The sequence below is a fragment of the Aristolochia californica genome, unplaced genomic scaffold, assembly GCF_029961685.1.
Source record: "Aristolochia californica isolate CCGP_79_NKW_82.1479 unplaced genomic scaffold, dmAriCali1.0.hap1 SCAF_1, whole genome shotgun sequence".
Taxonomy (NCBI): Eukaryota; Viridiplantae; Streptophyta; class Magnoliopsida; order Piperales; family Aristolochiaceae; genus Aristolochia; species Aristolochia californica.
Window position 1 is genome coordinate 57,211,935 of NW_027181770.1, and position 13,293 is coordinate 57,225,227.

The following is a 13,293-nucleotide window of genomic DNA, read 5'->3' on the forward strand; positions in this document are numbered from 1 at the left end:
CTTCTCGAGACAAACACAATCTAGGTTTCCGGATCCACTGGACAACCCACTATCCCCGCATCGTCTCACTTGTTCTTGACACCTGTACTAAAGGCGTCATCAGAATCAACGGGTAGGATCCTTTCGGCTGGTCAGAGTTGCACGGAGTTTAATGCCAGTGATGACATGTCCTTTTTAAGAGGCGAGGCAAGGCCGAGGCGTTTCTGGAGACGAGACGGAAAGAATAATTACGGCGCTAAATTTTATTTTTGCCGTGCTGTTCTAGTTTTTTGTATTTTTTTTTGTTAAGCACGATTCTGAGACAAGAATTCACGGGGTTTCCCGATCAGGGAGAGGGAGGTGGCGGCGAAATCCACCGAGGCTGGGTTGTCTTCTAGGTACGTCGCGGCCACTGAGCCTGGCGCGCTACCATGATGCTGTCGCTGCAGACCGATGCGCGGCAACAGCAGCCGCAGCATCATCATCATCAGTTTTTCAGTTCGACCGGTGGTGTTGGAGGATTCTCTAGGGTTGCGTTTAATACGCCGGATCGTGATGATGCGTTCCTTTTACAGCCAGATCTCAAGCCCGCTCAGGCGGCTGATTCACGTGAAGGTTTTTTTTTTTTTTTTTTAAATTTTTATTTGGCAATTTGGTGAATTCTGTATGTATTTTTTTTCTTCTTCACGCTTAATACTTGTGTTGAGAAATATTTAAATGATCTTTTTCTAGATGGAATTTAATTTGATGTCCAAAATTTCTTATTTTGGGTATCTTTATTTTTCTCTTTTCGAGGTTTTTTTTCAGCTCGGCTACTGGGTTAAAATTCACTCTCCACATGTCTGAGTGTAGTTTTTGTGATGTGATTTGCTTGAGAAGTTTGAATTTCTTGTCAAACTATTTTTATCTGGAAGTGAGTAATGAACCTCTGGGTTTCTCTACAAAAATACTAATGAACCTCTGGGAATATATTGTGCTTGTTGATTGAAGTAGGGTATATTGTCGTCGCTCCGTTACGCTTGAACGTTGGTAGTGTCGATTTCTTTATGAAGCGGTCCAGTTATTGTGAAAAAAGGATTCCCAAACTTTTGCCAATCTTTTATAGATCTATTTGGTTGTCTCTATTCTTCCAAAAATTGGGGACCGGACTGTTTTGCTTATGTCTTTATCATTTGTCTTTTATGGACCCGGCTTGGGAAATTTGTGACCTTTTGGGCCTTTTTAAAGGGTTTTACATCCGATTTTGCTTTACAAATTCTTATTATATGGTCCCATATCGAATTATTTGGGCAAATGTTGGATACTGGGCTTTTTGCTCCTTTTGCCCTATATTGAATTATTTGGGCAAATGTTGGACACTGGCTTTTGCTCCTTGAAAGGCGATAAGATAATCTTTAAGCGATATTGGTTTATAGAAACTACTGACTTTATTTAGTGGGGCCTTTGAATGGTTGATACATACTCTCTTCTCTTCCAAGTTGTTCTAAACTCTCTCTTGGCCAATTATGTTGTTTGTCTTCATTGGCTCTTATGTCCATCCATCTGTGTTAGTTGCATACCTTTTTTTTTATCAAATCTTAAAATAAATTCTTCCTTGCTTTTTTCGATTGTAAATCAAATTGCCCGTCCTTTTCTATGTTATGTTTCTCCTGCATGCAGGAGCTATAATCTTGCTTGAGAATGTTGAATATACAGTCATACGTCATTATGGCTTTAAGCATTTAGTTATGTAGCAATGTGGTTCTTTTTATTTATATATTTCTTATTAACTTTTTTTCATCGATTCAGTTGATGAGGATGCATTGTTGACTCTTGCTCATCAAAAGTATAAATCTGGGAATTATAAGCAAGCATTGGAGCACAGCAATGCTGTTTATGAGAAAAGCCCTCGTCGAACTGATAATCTTCTCCTCCTTGGTGCTATCCACTATCAGGTGAATTAATCTATATTTCATGTCAACAGAATGGGTGCTCAGTTTGTTTTTTGACATCTAACTGTTATGTGATTTTGATATGCTTTAATTCCGAATGTGCTCTAATTTGCATTTTACTTTTTGTTTGTAGTTGCATGATTTTGATATGTGCATCACAAAGAATGAAGAAGCTCTTCGACTTGAGCCACATTTTGCAGAGTGCTATGGAAACATGGCAAATGCTTGGAAGGTAAATCCTAAATTATCCTTTCCAGTTTCTGGTTACATAAAATTTTTAATTTGCTGATGAATGGATATTCACTGAAATTTGCTCGTTGGCATATTTTGAACAGGAGAAAGGCAACATTGATCTTGCTATTCGCTATTATTTGATTGCTATTGAGGTTTGTATTATTGCCTCTCTTTTTATTTTTTTTTGGCTTTTTGACTGAAAGTTCCAAAAATCTTCTCTTAGGAGCCAAAGTCTCTCTATTTCTCTGCCACTCTCTCTTTTTATTTTTATTTTTTGCTTTTTGACTGAAAGTTCCAAGAATCTTCTCTTAGGAGCCAAAGTCTCTCTATTTCAAGAGGGTCTATAAAAGAGGGTCTATACTCCTGTGGAGTCAGAAAAGAGGGCACCTTAACTATCCACTTGTAGAGCACTTGTAGAACCACAAAAGAGGGTCTATACTTAACTATCCACCTGTGGAGTCATAAAAGAGGGCACCTTAACTATCCACTTGTAGAGTTACAAAAGAGGGTCTATACTTAAACTATCCACCTGTGGAGTCATAAAAGAGGGCTTACACTTAAAATAAATAAATTATCCACTTGTACAACAACAAAAGAAGGCTTACACGTGAGGGGGAGTGTTAAGGAATAGTCCCACATGGATTAGTGAGTACAAAGATCTTGAGTTTATTAGTTAAGAAATAGGTTTCCTAAGTTGGTTTGTTATTTTGGGATAAGCCTTGGACCCAACTTCTCATTTTTCATAATACATTGATTTTGTGAAATTCACTATGAACACAGCGTTTGAGCATAAAACGACAATAAACGGTAACCGATAAAAAGTCAGATTGAAGATCTGATTGTATGGTGAATTGTCCACCAATGATTCTCTTTGTATGATAGTTTCAAATTGAAAAAAATTGGAGGGTTCAAGTTAAAGAGACCATATTTTGGCATTTCAGTTTGAAAGACTGTCTAGTAAGGGATAAAATATTGGTTGATTACTAGTTTGCGCTTTCTTCTAAAAGAAAAAACAAGAAAAAGTGTCATATAATGTGGGTTATGAGTTGCTCATGACAATTCTTCTGTGACAAGGGTTTTTTTCCTCTGTCAGTTGCAAATGTTTTCTGACTGGGAACTGCAGAATAAATTCTGATTGATGGCAACAATATACTCTTACTGGAAAAGTACTGCATATTTTTGGGGCATGCTGCCATGTGTTTATGGCATTGAGACAGAATTTTTTTATCTGGGAAACTGATTTATATCTTGTTTTGTCGGGAGATATTTGGTTGTCATTTGGCATTTATTTACAATCTGTACATGTATTTACTGATCTGGTTGCCCTTATGGTGCACTTTGATGCTAGAAATCTGACACAAGATGCAGCTGACCTATGTTGGAATCAGCAAATATGTTTTGGGATGAACCATCAAAGTTTGAAATAGTTTGATATTGCAATTATTGAAGCATGGAATTTATTCTTGTGTAACATAGGCAGCTCTAAGAGGTCTAGCCAGTGGAGATGTATTCAAGCTATGATATGCAAAAAAGTGATTCTTTGTCTAGTTTTTTTGTTTCTTTCAAATGTTGGGGCTCATTATCAATGCCTAGGAAGCACTTTTTTGGGGTTTGGTGTCAAGGAAGCTCTTCTTAATATGTTGGAGCAACGTAGAAAATCTCTTAGCTGTTGTCAGTGGATGTTGTTCTGATAGTTGGTTAACAGAATCCGGCTTATGTTAGACTTCAGCCCCTACTATGTTGGATAGGCAAATAACTGTCCCATAAAATGGTGGATTCCTTGTTGTCAAGTGAACTGGCTAAGACTTTTTGATCTTCTAGTTGCTTCTTCCCTTAGGAAACTTGCTATTTTCCTTCTCCAACAAGAAAGAAAAAAGAAAAAAAAAGCTATTCTGGTTAATGGCGGGCAATTGCTTAAAATTTGTGGATTTTAAAGCTTATAGCCTGATGGTGGTATAAGCAACTGTGGTTTTTTTTATTTTTGCCATGTTGTTTTCTGTTCATCTGTTTGTTTTTGTGGTCTCTACTCTTGATACCCCCGTGTTTTATTTATTTTAGGTATTCTTTTTTTCTTTCCTCCCAACTCTGCATTTTTTTATTTTAGACGTGCTGTTTATATGCAATGTCTTTGCATTTGTGACCTCCAGGTTCTCCTGATTTCATGGGCCTACTTAGTGTTCTTTGTTCTCTAAAGCAGATCTTTATAATTGTTTATCAATTTTTTTATATTTTTTTTCTATGTTACTTTGTTCTTTGCTCCCTTTCTCTCATCATGTTAGAAAGTGCCGTGTGCTTATGATGTTTAATATAAGAATATACTGTAGCCCTTTGTGGTTAGAATGATCCTACATCTGTGTATTGTTTTGCTTCTCATAATCATTTAATTGAATATGTAAACTGCAATACTTTGCTCAAATTCTTTAGAATGTATAAAAGTTTTGTTTTCTGGGGCATTGTATCAGTCAACCATTGTAGGCCGTATTATCATTTGAATGCCTTGGAAGGAATCACTTTTCCATGTGTTCACCCAGCAGAGTTTATATTTAACTTGAGGCTACTGGCCATAAGCCCCCTCCTTTTCCCCACTCACACACAAAAAAGAAAAAAAAAGGAAAAAGGAACGTGGAAGCAATGTCCTGGTGGTCTTGGTTATATTTTACATGCTGCTATCTGTATCCTCTCATATGAATGTGATTATAAATCATTGTGCATCTCAAATACTTCTTGTCCTAGTTTACTTCTATAACCAACTATACTTTTATAATTTTCTTAATTTTTATAGTAATCTGTTGGATATTAATTGCTAAGGATGCTACTTTTTCCTGGTTATAATTTATCTGTTCCAGGTGATAGAATCTGGGTGATTCTGGATCCTTTCTGTTGAGTATGCCAGTCAAATTTTAAATTTTGGTTGCCGATTAGAGGCTTATCTATGTTTATTCTTTGTTCTGGACTTTCTCATGATTTTATATATTTCTTGCTATTTCATAAAAAAATGGCATTGGTAATTGAATTTTGCATCTTCTGTTGATTCTGATTTGCAGCTTCGTCCCAACTTTTGTGATGCATGGTCAAATTTAGCTAGTGCTTACATGAGGAAAGGAAGGCTTAGTGAAGCAGCCCAGTGTTGTCGACAAGCACTGGCACTAAATCCACGATTGGTGAATCTTTTTTAGTTTTCTTTTTGTTTTTCTATTCTTATTGCTTGTTTTAGTTATTGGAAATTATTGGTGGTTATTTGATTGGCAGGTGGATGCCCATAGCAACCTTGGAAATCTGATGAAAGCACAGGGGCTAGTGCAAGAGGTATATGTTATACTGAAGTCTAGCAATAATTATCATGTTTTGAAATTCGGAACCCCTCAGCAATCTCTCATTGTTTGGGAAGGTTTCCCCCCCTTGTAATCTGCTCGTTTGAGTTTTCTCTTAATAAAATTCAGCATCATTTGAAAAAAAATTATCATGTTTCTTTATGGGAGTAGAAAGACTGTACTTGAGACTAGAGATCACGGGCAGTTTCCTCACTTTTGAATGCTGCCATGTTTAATTCTATGGTTGAGACTTTCTTTGAAATGTTTTAAAATTTTCCAGTTGCTGTTGATTCTTTTGTTGTTAATATAACTGTTTGAAGAAATATGATATCAATAATATATCATAATGATACTAATTCTTTTCTTGGATTAATGGTTGAAGGATACTTATTGGGACGGGTGATATCTGCACATAGTTGGAATAAGCTGTACTTCCTTTTAATTTTATTGTCTTCGTACTAAATTCAGTTCTCATTGCTTCTGGTATCTGTAACAGGCATATAACTGCTATGTCGAGGCTTTAAGGATACAGCCATCTTTTGCAATTGCTTGGTCAAATTTAGCTGGTCTTTTCATGGAGGCAGGGGATCTCAACAGAGCCTTAATATATTACAAGGTAAATCATTCATGGCTTTGATCATGTATTCCTGTTTTTATGCCCAACTTTGAAACGCAATAATTACTTCATTACTTGCTTTTCAGATGAAAAAAATCCTTTCTTGTGTATGTGTGTGTGTGTGTGTGTGTGTGTGTGTGTATTTATAAATTTGTTATTTACTTCGGTGCTAGTGTTTGTTCATGTTGATGCTTATGTGCTATAGATTGTTTGTGCTAACATATGCATAATGGGGTTTACTGCTAGTGGGTATGCCTACCCTACAGCTGATGTTTAAATCGTTTGTTTGAACTATGCATTTGATGGGGCTGATACCAGTTACTGAGATTTTATTGTAGGAATTATCCAGAACATAATTTTTTACTGTTATTTGTTTATATTTGGTTTTTCAGGAGGCAGTGAAACTCAAACCAACATTTGCTGATGCCTACCTGAATCTGGGAAATGTCTACAAGGTAAGAAGTCATCACGATGTATTGTGCCAATAAGGTCAGGGTAGCAGCCAAATGCCCAGGGACTTATTTCTGGAGAGAAAACAGATGTTTTTTTGCCCTTTTCCAGGCCTTGGGAATACCTCAAGAGGCAATCTTGTGCTACCAGCGAGCTCTTCAGGCCCGACCTGATTATGCTATGGCGTATGGTGAGTAGGACTAGATTGTTTAATTAATATGCATGTAGTTTGCTATTCATTTACTTGAATATTAATATGTGCCTTCTTGGTGCAGGCAATTTAGCCAGTGTCTATTATGAGCAAGGCCAGCTGGACATGGCTATTCTCCATTACAAGCAAGCAATTGCTTGTGATTCAGCATTCTTGGAGGCGTACAACAATCTGGTTGTTGTATCTTATTTTCATTACCTTGAGCTACCTGTAGGTCTTTTCCATTGGTTTGCAAAATCTTGTCGTACTAATATGGTTTGTTGTGACTGTTTTCCAATGAAAAGGGCAATGCCTTGAAAGATGCTGGTAGAGTGGACGAAGCAATCAATTGCTACCGGGTTGGTTTCTAATTCTTTCCATCTTCATCGTTTTTTAATTGAAGGAAATGATCTTCAGGTAACTTGTTTGAGTTCAACATTTTTATATGGGATCCTGATCTTCTTATTGTCATTGGATGAAGTCCTGCCTAGCGTTCCAGCCTAACCATCCCCAGGCTCTTACTAACCTTGGAAACATATACATGGAAAGGTAACTTACTAAACATATACATGGATATTTTTTCTTTTGGAATGCTGTTATTAGTTTGAACTGCATCTAAATAAGATCCCTATTTTGTTCATGCAGGAACTTGATTAGTGCTGCTGCCACATATTATAAAGCAACACTGGCTGTAACATCTGGATTATCTGCTCCTTTCAGCAATTTAGCAATTATATATAAACAACAGGTACTGGCTGTCAAAAATATCCTTCAGAATGATTGTGACATCAAATAAAATGCTTTGGTTGATGTTAGTATAAGGTTGCTGACATTTACTTTGGGTTTTGGGTAACTCTGTTCATAATAAAAAGTATCCCTATTCTTTGTTGGACTAAATCTGCTTTACATGTAATTGACAGGGAAATTATGCAGAGGCAATATCTTGCTATAATGAAGTACTTCGCATTGATCCTTTGGCAGCTGATGGACTTGTTAACAGGGGAAACACATTTAAGGAAATTGGCAGGGTTAGTGAAGCAATCCAGGACTATTTACGGGCTGTTGCCATCAGACCTACTATGGCCGAAGCTCATGCAAACCTGGCTTCAGCATACAAGGACAGGTATATATATTTTTTTTTTGTATTTCTTTACATATTATAAATTTGCATGCTGTTATATTTCTAGCTATCATAAACATTTTCTTTATCTAACAATCTCCCATGCTGTATTTCTAAAATTGTGCTTTCTGGTGATGGTTAGTATGGTTCTTTCATATGTTAGTGGCATGCAATATGAAGAAATTCCAATAAAAAATGTTCCTGATGAAGACATACCAAAAACATTCCCTGTCTGCAAAGGAAATTTTTTGATTGAATTTATTTATAGATATTGAAAAGGCTGCTAGCCAGTAACATTTTTCCTTTGAACACTTGAGGTAACTAATTATCTTTTTCCCCTTGTTTTCGTTTTCTGCATTATGTAGTTCTTCACATGAAAACCTTTGTAGCCCTGGCCTCATGTCTTCAATTTTGTCTTTTTTTCTTCTTCCTCTTTTTCAAATTGGTTAAGCTCTTCTGCTTGGGTACAATTTTTATCACCATATAAAAAAATAGTCTTCCAATGTATTTGAACTTCTTTTTAAACTCATGATTAAATTAAGAGAAAAGACAGCATCATTTCAAAAAATAAAAAAAATAAGTGAAAACAAGAGAGTACTCCTGATTAAATTTACTTCCATTGTTGAAACTCTTTGGGTGGGTAAAATTTGCAGTGGACTCGTGGAAGCAGCAATAAAGAGTTATTCCCAAGCCTTATTACTGCGTCCTGACTTTCCGGAGGCTACTTGTAACTTGCTACACACCTTACAGGTAAAAGTTACATTTTCACATGGAAACACCCTTGGGCTCTTTCCGGCAGCTTCCTCTAAGATGGATTGTTGTGTCATGTTTTTTGGTACAAGAAGATAATTGAGACGTCCTTTAGTTGAAATGTATTGTTTGGCAAGTTATGTTACTCATTTGTTTCAAGAAGCATAAATTCAGATGTCCCTCAGTTGAAATGTTATAAATTCTTTGGGAAAAAGGTTTTCCCTTCAGAAAACATATTGGGGCAGAGGTACCTGTAATAGTGGTCTTGCCGTTCCTTTTGATTAAATTGTACTGTTCTTAATCGTTGATACATCTATGCTCTTTCATTTTCATGTTGATTTATTTTAAAAAAATTGATGGTTTGTTTGCTTTGTTACATAAAAATGAAATTCTGCCTCTTGAAGATGTCTTTCTTTTGGTTGCTGCATGCATCCACCTGTTTATCTGAAGAACCATCACCTACTAAATTGATGTGTTGTGGACCAAATAAATCAGGAAACTGTTAAGTAGGTGAAAGTAAGTATTTCTGTGAATGCACCTGTCCACTTGGTATTGGTTTCGGCCACAGAGAACCTCTCCAGTTTCTATTGTTAGTTTGTGTTAAGGTCTCCATGAAGGGGTCCGAATTGCCTTGATATATATCCTAAATACCTGGCATAGTTCCATAACATGACTATCTTAGTTCTTTTTGCCCTCTGCTGCATCTGTCTTTGGGTATTGTGCTCTATTTTAGTATGAAATTACTTGGTTTTATATAGAAATTTTGCAAATGCTAGTTCTCTGCTGGTTTGTCGACTGTGGAAATACATTCATTTAAAGATATACCTGAAAAGCTATAGTGCTTCATTGATGACAAAATAACTGGGGTTTAACATTTTTTTGTTCTATAAAATACTTGGATAAAGCTGATCAAACATGTTTGTTTAAAGTTTAGGATTCAAAAGTTCCTAAAGATAGGTTTTGTATGTATCTGCTTTTTTGTCATTTTCCTTAATACAGTGTGTCTGCAATTGGGATGATCGTGAAAGCAAATTTGCAGAAGTTGAAGGCATTATCAGGAGGCAAATAAAGGTATATTCTATTCTTGGACTGGCTGAGCATTCTTCTTTTGTCTTACTAGTAAAAATCTTGCCTGGGGGAGGTTATTTATCCTGAAAGCACTTTTGCTTCATTATCAGATTTCTGTTCTTCCAAGTGTTCAACCATTCCATGCTATTGCTTATCCACTTGATCCCTTGCTAGCTTTGGAAATCAGGTAGAATGCCTTTTTGAATGTCTGTTTCACAATTGCCTCTGTCACTCTTAAAAAGCATCATTTGATTCCTTCAATCTTTTCATTGCAGCCGAAAATATGCAGCACACTGTTCTCTTATTGCTTCTCGTTATAGTCTTCCTCCATTCATGCACCCCCCTCGCTTCCCTGTTAAAACTGACGGAGGGAATGAAAGACTGAGAGTGGGGTAAGCTTAATCTTTGATGTTGGCAAAACTATTGTTTTTACCAGGTATTATTATCTGACGTCTTGTGCATTTCTCTCCAGATATGTGAGCAGTGACTTTGGTAATCACCCACTTTCCCATCTCATGGGTTCTGTGTTTGGCTTGCACAACAGAGAAAATGTTGAGGTTTGTGATGATCACGATTTTCAGTTACATTTAGTCTCTTCTTGCACTGCTTGTTTTAGACATGTTATGTAATCTCAAGAAGTTGGTATATGACATGAATATACAGGTTTTCTGTTATGCACTAAGCCAAAATGATGGCACTGAGTGGCGACAGCGAATCCAGTCTGAAGCACAGCATTTTATAGATGTGTCTTCCATGTCTTCTGACCTGATTGCACGTATGATAAATGAAGATGGGATACAGATATTGGTCAACCTCAATGGATACACCAAGGTTCTGTCTACATGGCTCACTTCAATTTAAGTTCTGCTCACTGTGGAATAAGCATCATGTTTGTTGCAATGACAGGCATTACTGCAATTTCATGGTGACAGTTGTTAAAAAGAAATTTCCCTTATGTAGTTTCTGAATTGGTTCTTGTTCATTTTGAACTCCAGGAGCAGTGGTACATAGAATTAAAAGTCTTAAACTGTTCTGGCTGTTGTCTTATTATAGTTCTATATGTGCGATCCTTGTGGGTTCTTGAAGCATTAGGCTAGGAAGGGGGATTATATTTCCAGCATCGAGATGAAATTTAATCTACTTGGATTGTTTTTCTTTCTGTGGCTGTATTCTTCTTTACTAATGTTTTTAGGTCACATTCTTTAGGGTGCTAGGAACGAAATATTTGCAATGCAGCCAGCACCTATTCAGGTGTCATATATGGGGTTTCCTGGGACCACAGGTGCCGCTTACATTGACTATTTGGTTACTGATGAGGTATGATATCGATTGTTGAAGGTTTTGTTTTCTTGTTCCCATTCTTGACCTTACAAACTGTGAATTTCCCTTTAAATTGCAGTTTGTTTCACCTCTTAGCCTTGCACATATTTACTCGGAGAAGCTTGTGCATCTCCCCCATTGTTATTTTGTGAATGATTATAAGCAAGTAAGTACTTGATCTTGAGGTTTGCAAAGGGTCACAGAGCTGAGCAGCTAACTGAATGCCTCTGTATGTGTTTTCTTAGAAAAATCGAGATGTTTTAGAGTCAGTCTGTCGACACAAGCGTTCTGATTATGGATTGCCAGAGGATAAATTTATATTTGCCTGCTTCAATCAGCTTTACAAAATGGATCCCGAGATCTTCAATACATGGTAACACTATTTGGGTTGCTTAGGTGGTAAATGTTTACGTTTAATGTTTGTAGTTCTGTGTCCTGGGTTAAATTTGTATATTGTTGTTTCAGGTGCAATATTCTGAAGCGTGTTCCTAATAGTGCTCTGTGGCTTCTGAAGTTTCCCGCTGCAGGGGAGATGAGGTTGCGTGCATGTATGTTTATTGAATCTCTAGTTGTTTTGTGCATTTCTGTCATATTTATAAAGTTTTACAGCAGGATTGCTTGATTGCTTCAAATTTGCTTGTCTAATTTTCCATAGATTTTTGCTCCAAAAAAACAAGAAGAAGCTTAGATTCAGTTGTGTTTGCCTGGTTATTTCACTGATTGGTTAATAAGCAGCAGCCTGCACTCAGCCGAGTCAATTAGTTAACAAAATAACAATGTGCTACCTGTCCAACAATACCCATTTTTGGAAAACTTGTGTTCATTTTTGCTGCAAATTTAAACCATTAGTTAGTGTGCTTGCGGGCTGTTCATGTTCTTCACTTTGTTACTGTCAGATGCTGCTGCTCAAGGGGTGCACACAGATCAGATTATTTTCACTGATGTAGCTGCAAAAAATGAACATATCAGAAGAAGTGCTTTAGCTGATCTGTTTCTTGACACGTAAGTAAATTATTCTTTTATCCAAATTGCACAATCTTTTCAAAAGATGATATTTGGTGCCATCTGCTGTTGGTTTTTTGCTAAAATATTGTATTTATTGCTTAGGCCTCTGTGCAATGCGCATACAACCGGAACAGATGTGCTTTGGGCTGGGTTGCCTATGGTGACCTTGCCTCTTGAGAAGATGGCAACAAGAGTTGCTGGTTCTTTGTGTCTGGCCACTGGATTAGGAGAGGAGATGATTGTGAACAGGTAATTTCCGATTGGTGGATGATTCTTTGGTCCAATGTGTTCTTGGTAATGGATTAGTGGAATCATCTGTCAGATGGGTGTTTTGATTATTGTGGTGGATGTGTTGACATGTAATTTATGAGAAATGCACAAACTTTAAAAGTAATGGTGAAGTATTATGAATATGTTTGGCATGGAGCCGGTTACTAGGGCTATAATGGTTTTAGACCAGAACCAAGCTGGTCTCCCCAAGTTAATGTCTAGATTGGGATTTTATGATTTTGTATTTTTATCTGCCTGCATCTAATTTTGGTTCTTTATAGTGTTGTACTTCTTTTATTGGAAATTAATCTTAATATGTTAATATTTTACTTTATGTTGTTGTAGCATGAAAGACTACGAAGACAAGGCTATTGAACTGGCTGAAAATCCTCCGAAGCTCCAGGCATTTACAAACAAGCTTAAGGCTGCTCGGTTGACATGCCCTTTATTTGACACAACACGTTGGGTAAGTTACCTTGGAAACAGCGTATGTCTAAGGGTGTGATCATATATTCTTTTATGGTAGCAGTGGTTTGGTCATTTCCTAAGCTAGTTTTACTTCGTTTTGGACTTACATTTGCTCTGTACAGGTAAAAAATTTGGAGAGGGGATATTTCAAGATGTGGAATCTATATTGTTCTGGTGCGCAACCACAGCATTTGAAAGTGACAGAAAATGATTTAGAGTTTCCATATGACCACTAGATTTTTGGTGGGAAAGCAGCTGAGTTGTAGATAGATTAAAGAGAAGCTATATGTGTTATTTAGAGAGATACAAAAGGGGCTGAAGATTGGTGGTTATCCGAGTGAGGTGCCTAAGAAGTCACATCGAGTCGGTTGTAGAGTGATAAGTACATGATCTCCCTCCAATTCTGATGGTTTTTTTTTTTAATCATTCTTTCTGAACCACTTTCCCCTTGGAGCGGTACTTATGGCACACGTCAGGTTTGTTTTCCAATGAGGTCACTGGTTTTATGGAGCTTGATAGTGGCAAAATTTCCAGTGTGGAGGATACTTGTCTTTCTTGTCTGAGCTCTGATATATTGTTTG

At 36.9% G+C, this 13,293-nt stretch overlaps 1 protein-coding gene across 2 annotated transcripts; it reads left to right on the forward strand.

The window, feature by feature from the left end:
* Positions 1 to 205: 205 nt before the first annotated feature.
* LOC137952409 (probable UDP-N-acetylglucosamine--peptide N-acetylglucosaminyltransferase SEC) lies at positions 206 to 13,252 on the forward strand. Of its 2 annotated transcripts, none has more exons than XM_068799555.1 (28): positions 206 to 594; positions 1,768 to 1,913; positions 2,044 to 2,142; positions 2,246 to 2,296; positions 5,189 to 5,305; positions 5,394 to 5,450; positions 5,952 to 6,071; positions 6,464 to 6,526; positions 6,633 to 6,711; positions 6,797 to 6,909; positions 7,017 to 7,070; positions 7,193 to 7,260; positions 7,357 to 7,459; positions 7,632 to 7,834; positions 8,485 to 8,581; positions 9,581 to 9,652; positions 9,760 to 9,836; positions 9,925 to 10,041; positions 10,122 to 10,206; positions 10,313 to 10,480; positions 10,856 to 10,966; positions 11,049 to 11,135; positions 11,215 to 11,342; positions 11,435 to 11,517; positions 11,866 to 11,971; positions 12,077 to 12,223; positions 12,590 to 12,710; positions 12,835 to 13,252. In XM_068799555.1, the coding sequence occupies exons 1-28, from the start codon at positions 411 to 413 to the stop codon at positions 12,946 to 12,948; spliced, it is 2,970 nt and encodes a 989-aa protein (XP_068655656.1). In that variant the 5' UTR covers positions 206 to 410; the 3' UTR covers positions 12,949 to 13,252. The 2 variants fall into 2 exon arrangements, with proteins under 2 accessions (XP_068655656.1, XP_068655657.1); XM_068799556.1 differs by having other exon boundaries at positions 6,797 to 6,906.
* Positions 13,253 to 13,293: the final 41 nt, after the last annotated feature.

Coding starts and splice junctions, on each gene's coding strand:
- LOC137952409 (XM_068799555.1), top strand. CDS start 411: ATGATGCTGTCGCTGCAGACCGATGCGCGGCAACAGCAGCCGCAGCAT. Junction 6,910..7,016: donor AGGCGTACAACAATCTGGTT/GTTGTATCTTAT, acceptor TCCAATGAAAAG/GGCAATGCCTTGAAAGATGC. Junction 12,711..12,834: donor TATTTGACACAACACGTTGG/GTAAGTTACCTT, acceptor TGCTCTGTACAG/GTAAAAAATTTGGAGAGGGG.